Genomic DNA, 20,922 nt, shown 5'->3' with positions numbered 1-20,922 from the left:
CATTTTAATTAAAAGCAATTTGTTTAACAGATAACTGCTTGTAATATTCAGCAGTCAAAAAGAATTTGGCATTTTATAAGTAATTATTTTCTCAAACCAAAAAAGGATAAAATGGAGTTAATCATTATTCTGCCATTCTTTCACTCACACACATAAAAATAATGACAAACAATTGGCTCAGTTTCACATAGGTCTTTAATTGCATCAACATGGCAAAGATAGTTAATTTGTAAATCATATTAATTATAAACCCACGGTAATAATCAACTGAGAAACCAGAGCTAACATTTTGATGAATTATTTAAATATATTCTGGAAATATTTAATTTCTCTGTCAATAAGTCGGGCGAAAAAAACACAAAACCAATTTACCAGAAAATTACAAATTTCAGAATTAAAATGTTGCAAACAGTCTATATCACAGTGATGTGTCATTTTGGGGGGGGGCTCAAGTATAAGTAATCCATCTTAAAACACAAGCAGAAAGAAAAAAATTGTATTTGCCGATTTGCCTTATAATATTACTAATTGGGGGGAAAAGCTCTTTGGCAAAGAGGCACCTCATTTTATCTTCTTCATAATTTCAAAAAGCAACTTTACCAACAAGAAGTGCAAGTACATGACCTCAAACACGTCCTCTAGCGCCCCTTCTTTCCCTTTGTCCATCCCGTAGTGCAAATCAGGTACACGGCAACAACTAAACCCTTTAAATCCCTAAATGAAGAAAGATACTGATCAATAGCAACTGCACTTCACGTTTGACTAACGAATGAACCTCTACGCCGCACGATGAGGGTCGAGCACACACAACTACGGAAACATAAACGTGACACACACACGATGCACATTCATAGAGCAATGCTCCCCGAACAAAGGCAACTCACGACTATAAGAGCAAAGGTCGTTGGACGTGACCAGGCTAACGGGACTTGATCGGCTAACGTGACGTGACCAGGCTAACGGGACGTGACCAGGCTAACGGGATGTGACCATGCTAACGGAACGTGACCGGCTAACGGGACGTGATTGGCTAACGGGACGTGACCATGCTAACGGAACGTGACCGGCTAACGGGACAGCGCCTTTTTTTTACTGTTTCCTGGCACGCTGGAGGATTCTTTAGTGGAACATTCAGAAATAAAACATTCCACTCATTTTGATTACTTTTTCCGACCGTTCAAAAGTTTGGGGTCATCCAGATAATTTTGTGTCTTCCATGAAAACTCACTTTTATTTATCAAATGAATTGAAAATTGAATAGAAAATATAGTCAAGACATTGACAAGGTTAGAAATAATGATTAATATTTGAAGTATTAATTTTGTTCTACAAACTACAAGCTCAAAGGAAGGCCAGTTGTATAGCTTATATCACCAGCATAACTGTTTTCAGCTGTGCTAACATAATTGCACAAGGGTTTTCTAATCAGACATTAGTCTTCTAAGGCGATTAGCAAACACAATGTACCATTAGAACACTGGAGTGATAGTTGATGGAAATGGGCCTCTATACACCTCTGGAGATATTTCATTAGAAACCAGACACTTCCACCTAGAATAGTCATTTACCACATTAACAATGTAGAGAGTGTATTTATGATTAATGTTATCTTTATTGAAAAAACAGTGCTTTTCTTTGAAAAATAAAGACATTTCTAAGTGACCCCAAACTTTTGAACGGTAGTGTATATTCACACATATATTTTCTTTTTTAATTAAATTATAATCCAGTGCTCAGACCACACGTTCACCACAACAACAAAAAACTTTTTTTTTTAAGTTCGGAGAAGGCCCGTTCTGTCTTTTCCTCTCATGGACACACATCTGTTAAATAAAAACAAACCCAAATAAACTCCAGTCTACAGCCGTCTGTACCGCTTGATACCGCCAGGAGAGTAAAAGGTGTCAATATGCCTCAAAACAGTGTTTGGGGTTCTGTGAGGCACTTTGTAACATCAGTTTTGAAAAGTGCTATTTAAATAAATAAATGTATTAAATAAATAAAAAAGGAAAAACAATCTGGATCCCTCTTCTGTACGGACACACCGCTAACCATCACCTGTTTCGAGCATACGAACACCTCCATTTTTATCCGTCAGTTTTTATTGGGCCAACATGGGTTCATAAAAACAAACAAAAACATACTCTTAACTTAAGAAGCCTCACTTATAATATAACGTGACGGCGACGAGATGATATTGAGGTAAAATTCACAATCGAAAAGCAAAGCCACGATGAAGCCCGTGTAAAAAGTGTGTCATCTGGATCCACCAGACGTCTCCTCTGGATTCCCTCCAGATGCTTCTGGACAGAGTGGACTACCTTGGGGGAGCGACACCTCCTCTTCTCTCCCCCCCCCTCTCTCTCCGTCTACAGGTGCAGGTCCTCCTGCAGCAAGGGCTGCGACATCTCCCTGCTCCGGTGGTGCAGCGAGGGCAGCTGCTTGAGGGTCACCTGCTTTATGTAGACCACCAGGAAGCCCAGCACCATCACCACGCCGAGGAGGGAGCCCACCAGGGGGGCGTAGGAGTGGGAGTGGGCGTCGGCCCCGGGAGGCACGTCGAACCTCGGGGCGGCGGCGGCGCTGCCGGCGCCGGAGGGCGGCGTGCCGGGCGTGGGCGGAGGCAGCGGCGGCTCCTGGGAAAGCATGTCCCGTACGTCGGGGAGGGAGCCGTTGTTCGGCAGCGGGTCGACGGACAGGATGTGGCACATGAGGGGGTAAAGGTCAACGGAGCGCATGGAGTCCTTGAGGTAATTCTGGCGAAAGGCCGGCCCGCGGGCCACGAACACGGGCTGCATGCTGCGCAGGGTGTTGTCGTAGCCGTGGTTACCAACTGGAGGGAAAGGACAGTCGTCATTGTGATTATTATTGCATAATCTATCACATTCGTTCACACACCCCACGAATCAGGAGGCCGTGGGAGGATTATTGGATGCTGGCTGCGCTGCCCTCTCGACGTGATTTAGTGCCGGCCGACTCGTTGCGGCTCAATCCATCACCGCAAAAATGTAAAAATAAAATCTAAACCCTCGAGCGCACCTACTTCTTTACGGCTCCTCAGATGCATCGCTGCCATTACAGAACGGAAGTGACAGCATTCGCTTGGTGGAATCAATACGGTTCAAATCAGTCCAATCGGGTCGAGTATCTGAGAACTATGCTGCCGGGGCGACTCCTCAGGTTGTATAGAAGACTCTGCTACATGTGTTAAAGCTGCATTATCTCTCCTGACCACCAGGGGGCTCCTCTGGTTGTATAGAAGTCTACGCTTAATGTTTTAAAGCTGCATTCTCTTTTCTGACCACCAGGGGGCGACTCCTCTGGTTGTATAGAACTCTTTGCTACATGTGTTAAAGCTGCATTCTCTCTCCTGACAACCAGGGGGGGGGCGACTTTTCTGGTTGTATAGAAGTCTATGCTTCATGTGTTAAAGCTGCATTCTCTCTCCTGGCCACCAGGGGGCGACTTTTCTGGTTGTATAGAAGTCTATACTTCATGTGTTAAAGCTGCATTATCTCGCCTGACCACCAGGGGGCGACTCCTCTGGTTGTATAGAAGTCTATGCTTCATGTGTTAAAGCAACATTCTCTCTAATGACCACCAGGAGGCTCCTCTGGTTGTATAGAAGTCTATATAGTGACTACTTCTCTTGATGTATTCCCTCAGTAAACATTGTAAACATGAGTTCATTTCTCAGTCTCTAGTTTCAAGTCTTCTTCTATACAGCATGATGTCATCATTTAGTACATTATGGTCATTTAGAGTCACGTTGCAACCAGGAAGTGCCGGTCGAGTAAACACACACCATGAGATCAGGAGATCTCTAATCTGACGTGAAACCCAACCAGCTGGTGAATACATGAGCTTCCGTGAAGCTATTAATAGAACAATAGGGGAAGAACAACGTACGCATGAAGGGCCCGGTCCGGTTCTGCATGATGGTCCAGCCCTCCATGGCCTCGATGAGGATGGGCATGATCCGGCCGTTGTGCCGATAGTGGAAGCGCTCGGGGACGTCCTCCTTCTTGTACACCACCATGTTGGGGTTGGCGTCCACCAGCTTGCCGAAGACCTCGTCCAGCTTCCCTGAGGAAGAGGAGAAGAAGAAGTTCTGGAGTTGAAGAGTCTCGGCGGATTCGATTCCCTTTTTAGGAACTTCTTGACGAACGCTTTACCTTCTTTGGGCAGCAGGGCCACCACGGGGCTCCTGTCCACCCAGGTGTACAGGTCTCGGGTCACGTACTGGTCCAGCTCGATGATCTTGTCGGGGAACAGCTGCGCCATGCCGTGGTCGCTGGTCACCACCAGGTTCACCTTCTCGTAGAGCCCCGCCTCCTTCAGCGCGTTCACGAGGAAGCCCAGCTTCTCGTCGATGTCAGTGATGACCGGGTCCATGAGGGGACTCTGGGGCCCCAGGGCGTGGCCGCTCTCGTCCGGCTCCTCCCAGTAAAGGACTCCGAAGTCCACCTCCTCCCCCTCGGGTCCGGAGAACCACCGGACGATCCGCGCCACTCTGTCTTTGAAGGGGACCGAGGCGTTGTACGGGAGGTACCGACTCGGGTAGACGCCGTAGATCTTCACGTCGGACCCGGGCCACATGGCCGCCGCGCTCCGCCCCCCGGCCTTCTGGACGGTCACCCAGAGCGGCTCCGCCTGCTCCCACCACGCCGGCTCGTAGATGCTGTCCGTCTCCATGGAGAAGGAGCGGCCGGTGGCCGGGTCGTACATCTCGTTGGCCACGATGCCGTGCGTCTCGGCGTACAGGCCCGTCACCAAGCTGTAGTGGTTGGGGAATGTTTTGGTGACGTAGACGTTCTCCACGTGGCTCACCATCACGCCGTCGTCGATGAGGTTGTGGAAGTTGGGCGTCGGCACCCGGTCGATGTAGTCCCAGCGGAAGCCGTCGAAGGACAGGAGCAGCAGCTTGGGCCGGTCCGGGCGCTGGAGGGAGACCAGAGGCAGCGTCAGCGCCCACAGGAGAACCAGAGGGCCGCCGCCTCCTCGCAGCGAGCAGCCCGGCATCGTGTGACGAGAAGACCTAAAGAAAGACAGGAGGAAGAGCAATTAACGAAGACAACCTCCGCTTCCTGCATCTTTTATACCGGCCAGCAGGGGGCGACATAGAAGTCTATGCGTCATGTGTTGAAGCTGCATTCTCTCTCCTGACCACCAGGGGGCGACTCCTCTGGTTGTATAGAAGTCTATGCTTCATGTGTTGAAGCTGCATTCTCTCTCCTGACCACCAGGGGGCGACTCCTCTGGTTGTATAGAAGTCTATGCTTCATGTGTTAAAGCTGCATTCTCTCTCCTGACCACTAGGGGGCGACTCCTCTGGTTGTATAGAAGTCTGTGCTTCATGTGTTAAAGCTGCATTCTCTCCACTGACCACCAGGGGGCGACTTCTGTTTGTATAGAAGTCTGTGCTTCATGTGTTAAAGCTGCATTCTCTCTCCTGACCACTAGGGGGCGACTCCTCTGGTTGTATAGAAGTCTATGCTTCATGTGTTAAAGCTGCATTATCTCTCCTGACCACTAGGGGGCGACTCCTCTGGTTGTATAGAAGTCTATGCTTCATGTGTTGAAGCTGCATTCTCTCTCCTGACCACCAGGGGGCGACTCCTCTGGTTGTATAGAAGTCTATATAGTGACTACTTCTCTTGAGGTATTCCCACAGTAAACATTGTAAATATGAGTTCATGTCTCAGTCTCTAGTTTCAGGTCTTCTTCTATACAGCATGATGTCATCATTCAGTACTTTATGGTCTGTAGAGTCAAGCAGGGGATGCTTTAGGGGCGGGGCTTACAGAGACGAATACGGACGTCTCAGGTCCCTCCTTCCGCATCCCACATATGGTCACTTCTGTTAGTTAAAAAAACAAGATGGCGACGGCTGTCATCCAAGATGGCGACGCCAAAACCCGAGGCCTCAAACCAACGGGTGGCGTCACGATGACCACGTCCACGAGACGCCTGCTCACACATACTAGAACACCATGTTTTGGTAGTTTTGCTTTACAAACTACCAAACTAACTGCTATAGTTACAGTTCAGGGAAATCATGAATCCAGTGACGATGTCGAGCATCGGACTCATTTACACAATTATTAACATGATAAATGAGATGTAACATTCAGGGGCCCACGGACCTTTCGCCATTCAGCCATTTGCAACCAACCTGCTGGCCTCTTGAGTCGAGTGACGTGTTTATCGATTATGACAAACAATCAATTAGTTTGCACAGTAGAAAATTGATATAATAAACAATTAATTTACTGAAGAAGAATTGAAAAAAATTGTCTGATTCCAGCTTCTCAGAATATAATTATTTTAGCATTATATTGCACATTTAATATCTTGTTTATTGACAGTGGGAACATAATTGGTTCATTTTATAGGTTCATTATATTATTATAATTATTATTCACCAGTTACTCAGAAGACTAAAGAATCTATTTAGTGAAGTTAGCTCGTGACATCCAGAGCACGCGCTATATTAGCCACGGTGTTGACATCATGCACGCGCAGCATACAGGCAAGTGACGTCATTGGTGATCGTATCAGACGGAGGACCGCGACGCATGTTTTGACGTGTCTCAACGAAGCCCCCCTACTGGGGGGGTCACGAGCCCTCCGCGTCTCCTTCACGCGGAGCTAACGGCTACAAACACGCAGCTGCGCGTGCGAACAGGAAGACAATCGCACGCGCAACGGCGGCGGAGAAATGCGATCAAATTAAAATATTTGAAATATATGTATAAATATATATAAATGTATCCAAATGAAAGCGGAGCTCACCTCGTTGTCCCGCTGCAGGCTGCACACCCGGATAAACAGCCCGCAAGGAAGTCCCGCCTGTTTGCGCTGCGTGCTTCTTCTTCTTTATGTTGTCGTGCAAGTGTGTGTGCGCGCGCACAGCCTGTGTCGCATTTATTTACAGATAATGAAACCAGAGCAACCGGAGCATTAAGAGACGAATTAAAGGCTGTTCCGGTGCTTCTCTTCCTCTTCCCCTCTCTCTCTCTCTATCTCTCTCTCTCCACCTCCACCAAAACAAATAAATAATCAACTGCCAATGACGTAATGTTGAGACGGGGGGAGGAGTATTACAAATAGACATCTCGGTGTCTGTAGAAAGCGTTGTATGCTCGAAGATTAATACTGTTACATAAATATATAAATGCAGATAAATGTGTCAAATGTGAAGAGCCTTATATTTAAATATGTAAATGCACATTTCAATTTTTTTTAAATGCATTAAAATAATAATTCTCCTCCCTCTCCAGACTATAAATACTCTCTTTTAAAGCCCCCGCGGCCCTCATTCCGCCCCCGGTAACGACGTAAAGATGAAAAGTGCGACGCACCAGTCGCACCTGCAGCGGCCGTTACCGACCGCGACCACCAGGGGGCGGTCGAGTCCCGTGGAAGCTCTGTTCACAAGTAAAAGATGGCGTCTCGATGATGACGCTGCGTCCACAGTAAGCATTTGAAACTTTAAATGTTTTTATTGTTATTATTTAACTATTATTTTATCACATTCGGGGAAATAGATTTTATTTTTAAATATCATATCAGAGCTGCAGAGTTATATTAATGAAAAGAAGACGTCACAATAAATCAAAACAAATGCAGATGTTCAGGTGTCAAGAGCATTAAAGTCTTCATCATCTGTTCTCACATTAAGTTCTCTACTTTAATTAAGTTATAACAACTTCTTCTCCAACTCTGCATTCAATTAATCCACTAAATAGTTAAACGTGTATTAATCGAATATTGATTAAAATACAAAGTGGCCCCTCAGGCCTCATTGTTTCTCTGTAACGTGTTAACCGTGTGATTTGGACATTTTTAAAGATATTTGGAGTAAAATGTACGACATCACTTCAAACCACTGTAACAACAACAAGTGTTTTGTTTTATGAGAAAATAATTATTCTGGACCCGCGATTTAATTAATAAATAAACAACAACAACAACATCTCTACCATTCCCTTATATGGCGTGTTGATTCCCACAAAGGTTTTGGGCTTAAAGGAACAGTGTGTAGCATTTCGAGGGATCGATGGCAGACGTTGAATCAGGATGCGATGCGTATTCTCTGGTGTCCGGTCGTCTGTCGGCCATCGCACGGACCCTCGTGGGCCCCAGTGGAGGGCCCCTCGTGTGTCGACCGACCCCCTGACTTCCAGCAGGTTGAAATGGGCCTCGGTGCACTTCTTGCGGAGCATACGGTCAAGCTGCTCCCACAACAGCTCAATGGGGTTGAGATCTGGTGACTGTGCTGGCCACTCCATTACAGACAGCAAGCTGCCTGCTTCTTCCCTCAATAGTTCTTGCACAATGTGGAGGTGTGCTTTGGGTCATTGTCCTGTTGGAGGAGGACATTGGCTCCAATCAAGCGCTGCCCACAGGGTATGGCATGGCGTTGCAAAATGGAGTGATAGCCTTCCTTATTTAAAATCCCTTTTACCTGGTACAAATGTCCCACTTTACCAGCACCAAAGCAGCCCCAGACCATCACATGACCTCCACCATGCTTGACAGATGGTGTCAGGCACTCTTCCAGCATCTTTTCACCTGTTCTGCGTCTCACAAATGTTCTTCTGTGTGATCCAAACACCTCAAACTTGGATTCATCTGTCCAGAACACCTTTTCCAATCTTCCTCTGTCCAATGCCTGTGTTCTTTTGCCCATACCAATCTTTTTATTGGCCAGTCTCAGATATGGCTTTTTCTTTGCCACTCTGCCTAGAAGGCCAGCATCCCGGAGTCGCCTCTTCACTGTCGACGTTGACACTGGCGTTTTGCGGGTACCATTTAAAGAAGCTGCCAGTTGAGGACCTGTGAGGCGTCTATTTCTCAAACTAGAGACTCTAATGTACTTGTCTTCTTGCTGAGTTGTGCACCGGGGCCTCCCACTTCTCTTTCTGCTCTGGTTAGAGCCCGTTTGTGCTGTTCTCTGAAGGGAGTAGTACACACCGCTGGAGGACATTTTCAGTTTCTTTGCAATTTCTCGCATGGAATAGCCTTCATTTCTAAGAACAAGAATAGACTGGCGAGTTTCACATGAAAGTTCTTTTTTTCTGGCCATTTTGAGAGTCTTATCGAACCCACAAATGTGATGCTCCAGATAATCAACTAGCTCAAAGGAAGGCCAGTTTTATAGCTTCTCTCATCAGCAAAACAGTTTTCAGCTGTGCTAACATAATTGCACAAGGGTTTTCAAGGGTTTTCTAATCATCCATTAGTCTTCTAAGGCGATTAGCAAACACAATGTACCATTAGAACACTGGAGTGATCGTTGATGGAAATGGACCTCTATACACCTCTGGAGATATTTCATTAGAAACCAGACGTTTCCACCTAGAATAGTCATTTACCACATTAACAATGTATAGAGTGTATTTCTGATTGATTTAATGTTATCTTCATTGAAAAAAACAATGCTTTTCTTTGAAAAATAAGGACATTTCTAATATACATATACTATATTTATGACGTTTAGTGATTGTATATATGTATATATATACATATATATATATATATACGATGTTTATGACATTTAGTGATTTTTTTATTGTATGCAAACAAGTTAGAATAAGAATATGAACATATAAAACATGATGCTAAACATTGTTGTGCAACATCCGTGGCTGTATATTATTAAATATTATTTTGGAGCACATTTTTTTCTAACATTCATTCATTTGTTTTCTTATATATGATTGTAGATGAAAGCTTTATGTTTATATTGTGTGAAGAAGCTTCCAGCCCCTCCACCCCCAAATAAAATACACACTCTTTTTTAGGCTTACATTAACTTTTAAATGTACATTATGTCAAAATAAAGAGGAAAAGCATCAGAATATAAAAAGTAAGCATTCTGGGGACGATTTGTTTTCAGTGTGGTTTCCTTTTGTGTCATTATGTACGTATGTGTCGTACATGTTCCTCATTGTGTGTGTGTGTGTGTGTGTGAGTGTGTGCTACATTTAGCTGACAGTGTGAATGTGTGTGAACAGTGGAGCTACCTGCTCCTGTGTTCTGGGTCGACTTCTAACATGAAGGGTTTCTGTTTGTTTGGGCAGGAAAGCTCCGTCTATTGTGTGTGTGTGTGTGTGTGTGTGTGTGTGTGTGTGTGTGTGTGTGTGTGTGTGTGTGTGTGTGTGTGCGTGTGTGTGCGTGTCTATTGTGATGCGACACCAGAATGTCGAGGCTGCTGTTGTAGATTTCTTTGTCGCGTGTTTTATGGCCGTCTGTTTTTATAGAAGTTCCTTATTTACACGACAGAATGTTCCTTTAAATTAATCAACACACACACACATCCTGCAGTTTGTGTGTTTTAACACTTTTAGATACACAAACATGGTTTTCTTTGAGTCTTTCACAAATAGAAAAAATAAGTGTTTATGGAAATTGGTGAATTGACAGAAAATGTATCCGCAACTGTTTTTTATTTTATTTATTTATTTTATTTTCCAATATATTAAATTATAGGTTCTTTGAAGAACTCTTTAGTGAAATAGTTCTTTTGAGAACCCTGGTGCCTTATAGAACCGTCTTTTGAAGGTTCTCTGAGACACCTTTAGGTTCTTTAGAGAACTCTTTAGTGAAATGGTTCTCTAAGGAACCCTGGTTTGAAAGGTTCTTTAAGGAACCATACATGGTTCTTCTATGGCATCACTCTGAAGAACCATTTTTGGTTCCAGATGTTACCTTCATGTTTCTGTGTGTATATACCGATTATAATGAAATAAATTACCCAGCAGCCCTTGCAATAATGCCTTCACAATAGCACCATTTAATGTATTGTTAACATTGACTACAATGCAGTGGCGCTCATCTGGGGACAACGACCTCCTCTCTCTCTCTCTCTCTCTCTCTCTCTCTCTCTCTCTCTCTCTCTCTCTCTCATCCTACATCACCCAGATTCACCTGGACTCCCCCCCCCCCCTCCTTGGCTTTTCATTGGCCCGTCTCCACCTTTCCCTCTCAGTCCTCGCCGTCTGCGCACAAAGAGCGCGCAGCCAATCACAGACCGCCCTCTGACTGCCACCGCGGCCAATGAGCGCGAGCCTTCTTATTTACATAGAGACGGTGGACGAGCCAATCAGGAGTCAGCACAGGACAGGATTTTGACTCCCGTGCCCAATGGCTGCTGGAGGTCGGGCCCGGAGAGTTTTTGGGGGGTGCATATAATCAACATATTATCGAAGGTGCCTAGATATCGATCCTGTATTCCGAGGTCTGGTTCTAATCTACCTCTTCTGGACCTTCCGGGTTGGACCTCAGCTCGTGCTCGTGCTCGTCGGAGAATAAATCACGCGTAAAAATGCCGAAGAGAAAGGTGAGTGTCGTCCAGCGGCTCACTTCACTGGAGTTATTTCATTATTTATTTATTTATCTGCTCTTTGCATTTGAGGGCGAGAAAAATATAAATTGCGCGGCGCGATTTCATTTGGCGACGTCGAGGCAGGTGAGGCGTGCCAAAGTTTGAGGAACGCGTAAAACCTTCCCCGGGTTTATTTTGACAAGTCTTTCTATTTTTAGCGCGATATCTTATTGCAAGATGTATGTTTCTTCTCCTTTTTATTCACGCTCCCACACGCGTTCATTTCCATGGCCGTCCCCGTGGCTGTTTATCCGCCACTTCCCTGTCCGCGGTGCGCTCTGGCTGAACGTCCCCGGATGGATGGATGCGTAAAATCTCCCCGGAGAACGTGCGTGGTGGTGAACCTCGACCGCGCGACTTATCGAGTCTGCATGACACGTAATGGAGTAGTTCAAACAAACAAACAAACGCCTCCTCCTTCATCCCGTGTCTCACTGCTGGCTCTCCGGCTGCGGATGAATGTCAAGCGCGCGCGAGCCGACGGCTCGAACCCCGACATTGACCTGGAGAGAAAGAAAGAAAGAGAGAAAGAAAGAGAGAAAGAGGGGATCAGGCACAATAAAAGAGGCCGTGACGTTATCCAAACAGCTCTTTGCTTGTACCTGCGCACACATGTGGAAATGAGCTTTTTCTGGCATATATAAACAAACAATGGGTGTGTGTGTGGGGGGGGGGGGGGGGCAACCTGCGGGGCTTCATCTATACCTGCTTTTCTTTTTGTGTGGTTTTGGTGGGGGTGGGGGGGGGGGGGTCCTCACGTGCCTGCAGCCTCCGTGTGTCCTATGCCATGTTCAGGGTGCTCTTCATGCAGCTGTGACGTCATGGTCCACGTCAATGTTCACACTCCTCTATTAAAGAAAGATGAAGCCATTAAAATGTTAATCACAAGTCATCAGAGAGCCAAACATATTATTGTCGTTGGGATGGATGATTACTGGAATGAAATGTGGTTAAGGTTTAATTTGTTGTTTCTAGAATATGAGGAAAAACACAAATAATTTAAAAATGAAAATGAAATGTTAAACTATTTAACTTGAGACATTAATGATTGTCATTCCTCTTTATATTGTGCTCAATGTGTGAATATGTATGAATAATATATTCTTATACACCCGACCACGTGGGAGTAAATTAGCGGTTATTTATTTTTTGTTCATTTGTTTGAGGATTTGTTGTTGTTTTTGATTAAAAAGAAAATATCAGAAAATGAAACAAACATTTCCCAAAGCTGAAGCTTTTTAAAAAAACCCAGTTTAAGACTCCTTGAAAAACATAAAAGACGAAGAGCTCCAGCAGATATTCACAGCCAGTAACTTCTGGGCGTTTTTGCCCAATTTATTGATTATTATAATAGTTTTGATAATCACCCATCAGTGTGAGTACGGCTCATCAGTGACCCTTTGACATTTTCTCTCTCTCGCTGCTCAAGGAGTACCATGGTTGGGCTTCATAGCTCCTCCTCCTCCTCCTCCTCCTCCCGGTGTGTTATTGAACAGAGGCGGTGGATCACATGAGATCTCCATGATTTAATAATTCAAATTCACGGACAATGAATACAACCAGAACCCTGAATTCACACTTTAAATTCTTAACTTTAGAACCCCGCAGCACCGTCTCGTAATACTGTCAGAATACACTAGTCCATAATAAACTAGTCCATAATAAACTAGTCCACTGAAGGTTTCCACTGTACTATCATGTTATGCATGTTTGTCGTGTTGGGGAGGTGAAAATAAAAATAATAATACAATATATATATATATATATAATAATAATAATAAATCATTTTTTTAAACGAATAAAAATGATAATAATAATAAAAAATAAAAAGGATAAAATTAAAAATAATCATAATAAATAAATAATCAATACAAAATTGCCGATGTAAAAACTAGAATGGCCGACTTACAAAGGATCCCTTTAACTCCTTAAACTGAACTTTTTGTATGAAAACGGGTTCAAAGATAAACCCACTTTTTCGCCGGTGTTTCTCCAGGTGTTGCAATACCTTGTAGGAATTTGCACCTTTAAAAAAAAAACTCTAATGGTCAAACTTTTGTTGTTGTTGCACCAAATCTGTATCTACCCAAACAATAGTGATCAAGGGGATGTTGGTCGTTTCCATTCTAATGCTGCAGCCCTCATGAACTCCCACCATGTACGTCTGATAATGCCTTCATTCTGATTGATGACGGTGACACAGACCGCCGAGCTGCAGCTCAAAGTAATCTCCAGGTTTCTGATGATCTACACCACTGCATGTGGCTTTTTGACCTGCTATTAGCCCCGCCCCCCTCTAAAAAAAGCCCAAATAGTACAAAGTGTCCCTGTATTAACCATGATGCATCTCCTCCAGTCTCCAGAGGGCCCCGAGGGCAAAGAGGCCTCCAAAGTCACAAAGCAAGAGGTAAACGTTGATCAGTGTGTGTGTGTGGCCCTGCATTTGTGTGCTGTGTGTGTGTGTGTGTGTGTGTGAGATAATAGACACATGACGGGTAATGATTAGGACACTTGTAGCCGTCACCAAGCTCTGAAGATCCGCCTGTAAAGGTACAACTGATACCTGTGTCTCTCTGCCGCTCTCTCTCTCTCTCCCTCTCTCTCTCATCCCTTGCTCCGGTAGCCCCCCAGAAGGTCAGAGAGATTGTCCGTGGTAAGTGTTGTTCTCACCTGTCCTCACCTCTCTCCTCCCTCACCCCGCCTCGGTCTCGTGGGACAGGAAGTGTCGCGCTCGCTTGTTGACGCTCGGCGTGTGGCTGCATGTCTCCATGGCAACGGAAAGAGTTCACAACAACCTAGAACGCATCTTCCTCTCAATTGGATCCTTCACTAAAGTTAAAGACTCCTTGATAGAAGCTTCAATGCTCAAATTGTCCCCCAAATCCCAGTGTGGGTCGAACTATAATGTTATGATCCATCAAATGAAGGGTAACATATGTTATGTGATCATGCAGCGCTGCCATACGAGTGTGTTGTTGTTGTTTTTATCTGTGTTGTCCTTTGCATGTTCTCTATTGAGTCTCTGCACGTACACTTTGAAGACACAAGTTGACATTTTGGGAAACACGCTCACTGTGCAGCTAGCACCTTGTTAGCTTAGCATTACATACATCTTGTTAGCTTAACATTACAGACCGAAAAGGGGGCGTGGCTAGCTAGTATGGCCCTGTTGACCTCTCCAGCTCACACATAAAGACTTTATATCTCATTTGTTTGATCTGTGCAAGAAAACAACTAAAGTGTGACAAAAATTGCTGTTTTACGGGAGGACTCCATCTTTTACGCTAAGCTAAGCTAACCATGCTAGCGTCACGTTTAATGAGAGTGTAAGAAGATGAAAAAGTGTATTTCCCAAAATGATCAAACTTATCTTTTCAGCCTCTGAACTGTGATGATTTGTATATTTGTTTGCATGTTTCCTGATATTTAATCTTATTTAATGAAATACGTTAGCATGTTGTGTAGCGGCTGCATCACATGTGCTCTTACTAGCGGGGTTTTCCCCCACAATGCAATATTGTCGGGAATTGTAAATGTAACACCCCGCTTCCCCCCCGGGGTAAAACGTATTTATGTCTCTCTTGAGATATTCTGAGAAAGAATCACACGATTGAGCCGCAGCAGCTTCAGGAGAACTCGGTTCACCCCTAGTGGACACAATCTGAACTTTTGAGTCGAAGCAGATGTTTAAAAACTGATAACAATGACGGATCACACTGCTCAGCAAATATGAAGTCCTTCACGATGAACACCGTGAGTCCTCGTGACTCCTAGTGTTTAACAATACAGGTCAGAGGTCAACGCTCCTCCATCACTTTGAAAGGTTTAGTCGTTTTAACTGAAAACGACTCGATTTACAGAAACCGGCTCCAACAAAGCCCGAGACCAAGAAGACCAGCGTGAAGGTACACACACACACACACACACACACATGTCTACACACACACACACATGTCTACACACACACACACACATGTCTACACACACACACATACACACAAACAGACGCATGCATGCGAACATACTTTGCACTCATTGTTTTCTTCTTATTCTTCTCCTTCTTCATCTTCTCCATCTTCTTATTTTTCTGCTCCTGTTCATCCTTCTTCTTCTTCTTCCTCTTCATCATTTCATATCATTTGTGTAGAAGGTGGCAGACGATAAGGGACCGAAGGCAAAGAAAGTCGTCCCTAAGGGAAAGAAGGATGATGGCCCCGCCCACAACGGAGGGACCAATCAGGTACGAGGAGGGACAAATAGATCTTTTTTTGTTGTTGCAAAAAAGGTCAGACGCTAAAATAACTTTTATTCCCTCTATTTGTCAATTTGTGTAAAAACACGACACACACACTCACACACACACACACACACACACAGATCTACGTGTCCCGTCCGTCTGTCAGCGTGTCCTTCGTCAGAAGCTCGGCTGCCTCCTCGATGTCGGTGAGAGGGCAGAGCGAGACGGTCAGAGTCAAGGGTACGACCTCTAACCGACCGACCTCCGGCGCGTGTGACCTCCAACCGACCTCCGTCGGTCGCGTGTGTGACCTCTAACCGACCTCCGACGGTCGCGTGTGTGACCTCTAACCGACCTCCAGCGTGTGTGACCTCTAACCGACCTCCGACGTGTGTGTGACCTCTAACCGACCTCCGACGTGTGTGTGACCTCTAACCGACCTCCAGCGTGCGTGACCTCTAACCAACCTCCAACGTGTGCGTGACCTCTAACATCACGCCGCATCCACAGCATTCACCCCGACAGCGTGCTGTGGCGTGTTTTAAGCGGGCGATGGAGTGATGTCGCCGTGTGCAGTGAAGTGGGACACTTTTTTTGGAAGGGGGAGGCGGCTTGTGACACGTGAAATGTGATTGGCTGTTCGTAGACGTGCGGCTCCACCGGCGCTCAGTTCAGACGAGAGAGCGGGACGATTCCCGTGGCTACTAGAGGAGCTCCGTGTTCCAGTGAGTAGCTAACATACATGTACAACCGGATCACAACACGGGAGATTTGGCGGCGGCCATATCTCACGTGAGATATAAAGTGGCGGTGAATTAAATCTCAACGTAAAAAAAAAAAAAAACATTTGAAAACTTCAAAAGCAGAAACGAGGTTCCGGTTACTTTTTATAATTCACGGGAAAAAAATAGTTTTTAACGGCCCCGGTATAAATAAGGAGTTGTTATTCACCTTCTTTGGGGACCGGTCGCTTTCATAACCCACCTGTGGCGAGAATGATGAAGTCATTTCTCTCTCTTCTCCGCTTCCAGGTAACTGAGGAGGCGGAGGAGGAGAAGGCGTAAAGACCCAACTCCCCCCCCCCCACCTTTCTGACGCCGTGGCAGCAAAGCATCTTTTTTTTACTGAGGATTTTTGTACCACGCCGAATTTTCTTTAGACTTGTGATAGTAGAGACGGACAACCAGCAGCCCCCCCCCCATCCTGTATGTCTTTACATTATTTATTTTTTCGCTCCGCCCTCCACTCTCTCTCACTTCACCTCTTAGAAAAAAATGGGAGAAAAATAATTCTGGAATGAAGAGTTTTTTCATCGGGCGGCTGCAGTTCCTCACCTTTCCTGAAGGGGGCCGTGAACACGACCGTCGGCTCTCTCGATCCTCCGATGCTTACGCCGTGAGCATTTTGGGGATGCGGATGCACAGTTTGGATGCCGAGCTACAAAAAAACTTCATGAAGAACATCTGACGCTTTCAAAAACTATTTTTTTTGGAAAGATTTTAGTTTTTAGAATCACCGCCACTTCGTTTTCGCTCCTTTTTTTTAAATGTGTGTGTGTGTGTGACGGAGTGAATGTGTTTGTGTTTCCCCCTCCTGACCGCCTTCGCCCCGCAGCAGAGTGACATTAGCAATAACGAGCGGCGCCTCTGTTCTTCGGACCCTCTGGACTTCTCTTGAGTTTCATCCTGTTGGGAGAATTTTTTGAAAATAAAATTGTAAAAGTTGATGTCACATGATGAGTTTTTGGTGTGTTTTTTTTCCACGCGTCTCTTATTGGTGTATAAAAACTACTGCGTGCAGAATTATAATGATCGCGCGTTGGCCGGAGGTGTAGCGTGTTTTCAGCTGCTTTTTTCACCGTGTCCAGGTTCAGAATTTCATTTTAAAGCAACACAAAGCCGGCGCTGTGTGTATCTGTGTGTGTGTGTGTGTGTGTGTGTGTGTGTGTGGTCGCCAGGGGCGCGTGGCTGTGTTAAATACATCTGCTGTGTCAGGAAGTGAAAGGTCAGCATTTGCCGAGAGACTGACGACAAGGCCGTACTCTCTCTTCATTTTGAGAACAGACTGTCACTCGCTCTCACGGGACCGATGAGGTGGACCCGCTTCCTTTGTTGTTGTTGTTGTTGTTTTTGAGTGAGGAAGTCTGAATGCCACGAATACAGGAGAGAGGCCAATTTAAATGAATTAAAAAATAAATAAATTCAGAAGCCTCTGGGTCAACAATTTGATGCTTAATAGAAGTGAATACATCGACGTGTCATTTTGACAGGTTTGTTTCCACTCGGACGATTTGACCTTTTGACCCCGAGCCACTGGACCCAGATTGAAAGCTGGACACACAAAAAAACATCCGTAGACCTTTTAGACCACACAAATATGAAATTATAAGAAAAAGGAAAGGTTTCCTGCACGGATCAATAACGCAGGAGCCATCACTCTCGATGCAGAGAGGCCCTTTGACACGTCCGCCTCCCGGATTCATGCGTTTGTGGCGGTTCTGTCACACGTGAAAAGGAGCGGACGAGAATAAATGAAGCTTGCATTGTTTGAAAAATGGAAAAAATGCATTGTTGTTGAAGTCAGAACCACGAGGTCCTCTATCACGGTCTGTCACCTTTGAGTCCTCCCCCCTGTGCACTAGGTCCTGCTGCAGAATGAGGTCGCCTCCTTGTGGCCATGATGGGGGGTTCAGGGTCACGGGGTGGTGGTGGTGGTGGTGGTTGGGCCTTGACTATGCGGTGCATGTTTTATGTGTCCGTAAACTAAACTACAGCAGGTCAGAGGTGATGCGACTCTGCACCGGCGTTGTCGTCCAGACCCCCTGAACCCGGATCCACGTCGGGACCTGAACCGAGGCCAGACCGCATGACACCCAGAGGTGATCCTCAAAAAGGATTTGAAAGAGTCGCATTCCCATAAAAACAAATGAACAATCTTCAATTCAATTAAATTCAGTTTATTTTGTGCAGCCCAAAATAAAAAATCACACATTAGCCTCCGAGGGTTTTACCGCATGCACTCATGATCACAACATAAATAAATAAATACAACCGGAAGCATTGTTGGAGTTCACTGTGACGAAACAGTTGTGGCCCCGGAAAAAAGAAGGTCCAGTCCTCTCAGTTTTTTTAGACCGAGACCAAACCTACAAAGAAGCGGTCTTGATCCTGGTCTCGAGTACCAAGACCATCTGGAGTACTACACCGTCCTGCTATGTTTATAATATGTATGTGTTACATAGTAATTAGTTTATTGATGCCTCGTTAAGAAAGCTGACTTAAATGATCCTATTTAAATACTTAGAATTAGAATGTTCTGTACAAAAAGAGGCCGGGTTATAGTAAATATATAAAAGAACTGTTTATTATACTGAGGGAAGGGGGGGGGGGGGGTCATGTGTGAAGAAACACTTCCAGGTGTGTCAGTGTTTATTTTGTTCCTGTATTTTTAGGTTGTAAGGAAACACAACATCGACCTGACTTGTTTGCCATTGATAAAAAGCGATCTTGCTCAACAGCACGCGGGGAGACGGGTAGAACGTGTGCTTTTCATCAGAAAGAGTACAAAGTTCAAAAGGTCAGGAAGAGACGAGGAGCGTGTGTTCTTCTTTTGGGGGCCAAACTGCTACAAAACACACACACATATATATATATATATATAAAAACTATTATTTGGGGCAGGAAACAAGTGTTGTTCCTTCTCTCAACTTTCCAGAGGAAGTGGGCCATGTGCTGCATTTCCTTGATAATCCTACTTGATTATTTATCGTGTGTAAATGTCTCGGCGGCATTAAAACATTCTTGCAACTCATGAGGTTTCATTTATTAAGCTGCATTCCTCTTCTTCTTCTTCATTCCCTTCCCCCATTTTACTGCCTGGCTGTATTTGTGAGAGAAATGGACGACTTCCTACCAAACGGCTCAGAGAGAGGAGTGGGTGTGTTCGCCAGACATCTTGTTACACAACAACGACAGAGTAATCACAACCGAAGCCGACAACGAAACACACACCGAATACAGACAGTTAGGTGTATTATTTAATGAAAAGAAACGAGCTAAACCCGTCAGATCGGCTGTAAAATCCCTCTTTAAAACAAACGGCCGCCATGTTCTACATCCGCAGCTACGAATACGTGAAAGAAAATAGGACTTGCGTTGTGTTAATCCGCCACACATTCTAGACTACGGATGTATATGCCTGTAATTACATAGAAAAATCAAAAAAAGAAAGAAAAGGTGATAAATGTCGTTCAGCTACGAGGTAACGGCCATTCTGCAGCAAAGTGTCCTCTCCGACAGCAGGCTGCCATTTCTACCTCCCCTCTACATGCGCGGAGACAAGACACACCGCCGTGTATACCTCCGCGGAAGGGCTTGCGCTGAAAGGGGGAGGGGAGGGGGGGGTGATTCAAACAAACATGCCTCCACAAGCGACCAACCGCCGATAAAAAACATCCCTCCCCGTCCACCGAGAAACAAGATAGTCATCACCGGATTACCTGAGCTGCCGTGCGGGTAGCGGAACACGGTTGTTTTACGGTGGGGAGGTAGAGTAAAGGAGGTGAGGTTCCCAAAAAAAAAACCGGGCGCACTAGTTGTCCGTTTCGCGGAGGGATACACGACGCAGCCGGGGACTCTTGCGCGAGCGTAGCTGAATGGAGGCAGCCTCTTCCTGGTGGATAAACAGTGACAGCTACAGGGCAGCCACTTAGACCGCCGCTGCCCTGGCGAACAACAACCAAAATGGCTACAGACAGTACACTCATCGCGCAGTTGACTTCTGGTGAGTAAAGGAGATCGGCAACACATATGTCACGGTTGTTTTTTAATACCCCCCACCTCCTCCTCCTCCTTCGGTGCCCTCTTCTAACGCAGCTCCTCTTCCCTCTCTCTCCCTCCCTCTCTCTCCCCCTCCGACCCGCTTCCAGAACTCTACTTCCTAATAGCCCGGTTCCTAGAAGCCGGACCGTGTCAGAAAGCAGCCGAGGTCGGTGCGGCGTTTGATGTATTTTCCATAAATGTGTCCGAAATTGTCACGAGGTGTAATTTTTGTCTATTTTTATCCCTATTTCAGACCCTGATAAGGGAGGTGGAGGAGAAGGAGGTGAGCGAGTCAGGAGAGATGCTCTCTCTCCCTCTCTTCTGCACTTTTTGTTTTAATATCTTGATTTATAATTATTTTTAACTGTCATTTCCCGCATTTATGAGTCTTTTCTGCCCCCAGCTGCTCCCCATCCGGCTGGACTGGACCGGGCAGGAGCACCCCGGGACCTACCAGAACCTGGTAAGGCTCC

The 20,922-nt window shown here is 45.4% G+C and overlaps 3 protein-coding genes across 6 annotated transcripts in view; 2 read left to right on the top strand and 1 right to left on the bottom strand.

Annotated features, from left to right (window-relative positions):
* Positions 1 to 177: 177 nt before the first annotated feature.
* enpp5 (ectonucleotide pyrophosphatase/phosphodiesterase 5) lies at positions 178 to 7,030 on the bottom strand. Its single transcript, XM_056428590.1, has 4 exons — positions 6,796 to 7,030; positions 4,176 to 5,038; positions 3,910 to 4,086; positions 178 to 2,833 (listed from the first exon to the last, which is right to left on the bottom strand). Exons 2-4 carry the CDS (start codon positions 5,020 to 5,022, stop codon positions 2,370 to 2,372), a joined length of 1,488 nt encoding a protein of 495 aa, XP_056284565.1. The 5' UTR covers positions 5,023 to 5,038; positions 6,796 to 7,030; the 3' UTR covers positions 178 to 2,369.
* Positions 7,031 to 10,972: 3,942 nt separating this feature from the next.
* hmgn3 (high mobility group nucleosomal binding domain 3) lies at positions 10,973 to 17,360 on the top strand. Of its 4 annotated transcripts, XM_056427714.1 has the most exons (8): positions 10,973 to 11,347; positions 13,749 to 13,799; positions 14,016 to 14,045; positions 15,253 to 15,297; positions 15,540 to 15,632; positions 15,770 to 15,869; positions 16,276 to 16,354; positions 16,661 to 17,360. In XM_056427714.1, the coding sequence occupies exons 1-7, from the start codon at positions 11,333 to 11,335 to the stop codon at positions 16,335 to 16,337; spliced, it is 396 nt and encodes a 131-aa protein (XP_056283689.1). In that variant the 5' UTR covers positions 10,973 to 11,332; the 3' UTR covers positions 16,338 to 16,354; positions 16,661 to 17,360. The 4 variants fall into 4 exon arrangements, with proteins under 4 accessions (XP_056283689.1, XP_056283690.1, XP_056283691.1 ...); XM_056427715.1 differs by lacking the exon at positions 14,016 to 14,045; XM_056427716.1 differs by lacking the exon at positions 15,770 to 15,869.
* Positions 17,361 to 17,910: 550 nt separating this feature from the next.
* Positions 17,911 to 20,922, top strand: part of phip (pleckstrin homology domain interacting protein) — a 41,220-nt gene continuing 38,208 nt past the window's right edge. The window contains exons 1-4 of the mRNA XM_056427718.1: positions 17,911 to 20,411; positions 20,557 to 20,615; positions 20,703 to 20,732; positions 20,853 to 20,912. Of these exons, the coding sequence (XP_056283693.1) occupies positions 20,372 to 20,411; positions 20,557 to 20,615; positions 20,703 to 20,732; positions 20,853 to 20,912 (189 nt within the window). The 5' untranslated portion in view covers positions 17,911 to 20,371. The remainder of the gene's footprint in view (positions 20,412 to 20,556; positions 20,616 to 20,702; positions 20,733 to 20,852; positions 20,913 to 20,922) is intronic.

This window comes from Pseudoliparis swirei, chromosome 12 (genome assembly GCF_029220125.1).
Source record: "Pseudoliparis swirei isolate HS2019 ecotype Mariana Trench chromosome 12, NWPU_hadal_v1, whole genome shotgun sequence".
NCBI lineage: Eukaryota > Metazoa > Chordata > Actinopteri > Perciformes > Liparidae > Pseudoliparis > Pseudoliparis swirei.
Note: the sequence above shows the minus strand (reverse complement) of the source record. Positions and strands in the feature narration are given on the sequence as shown.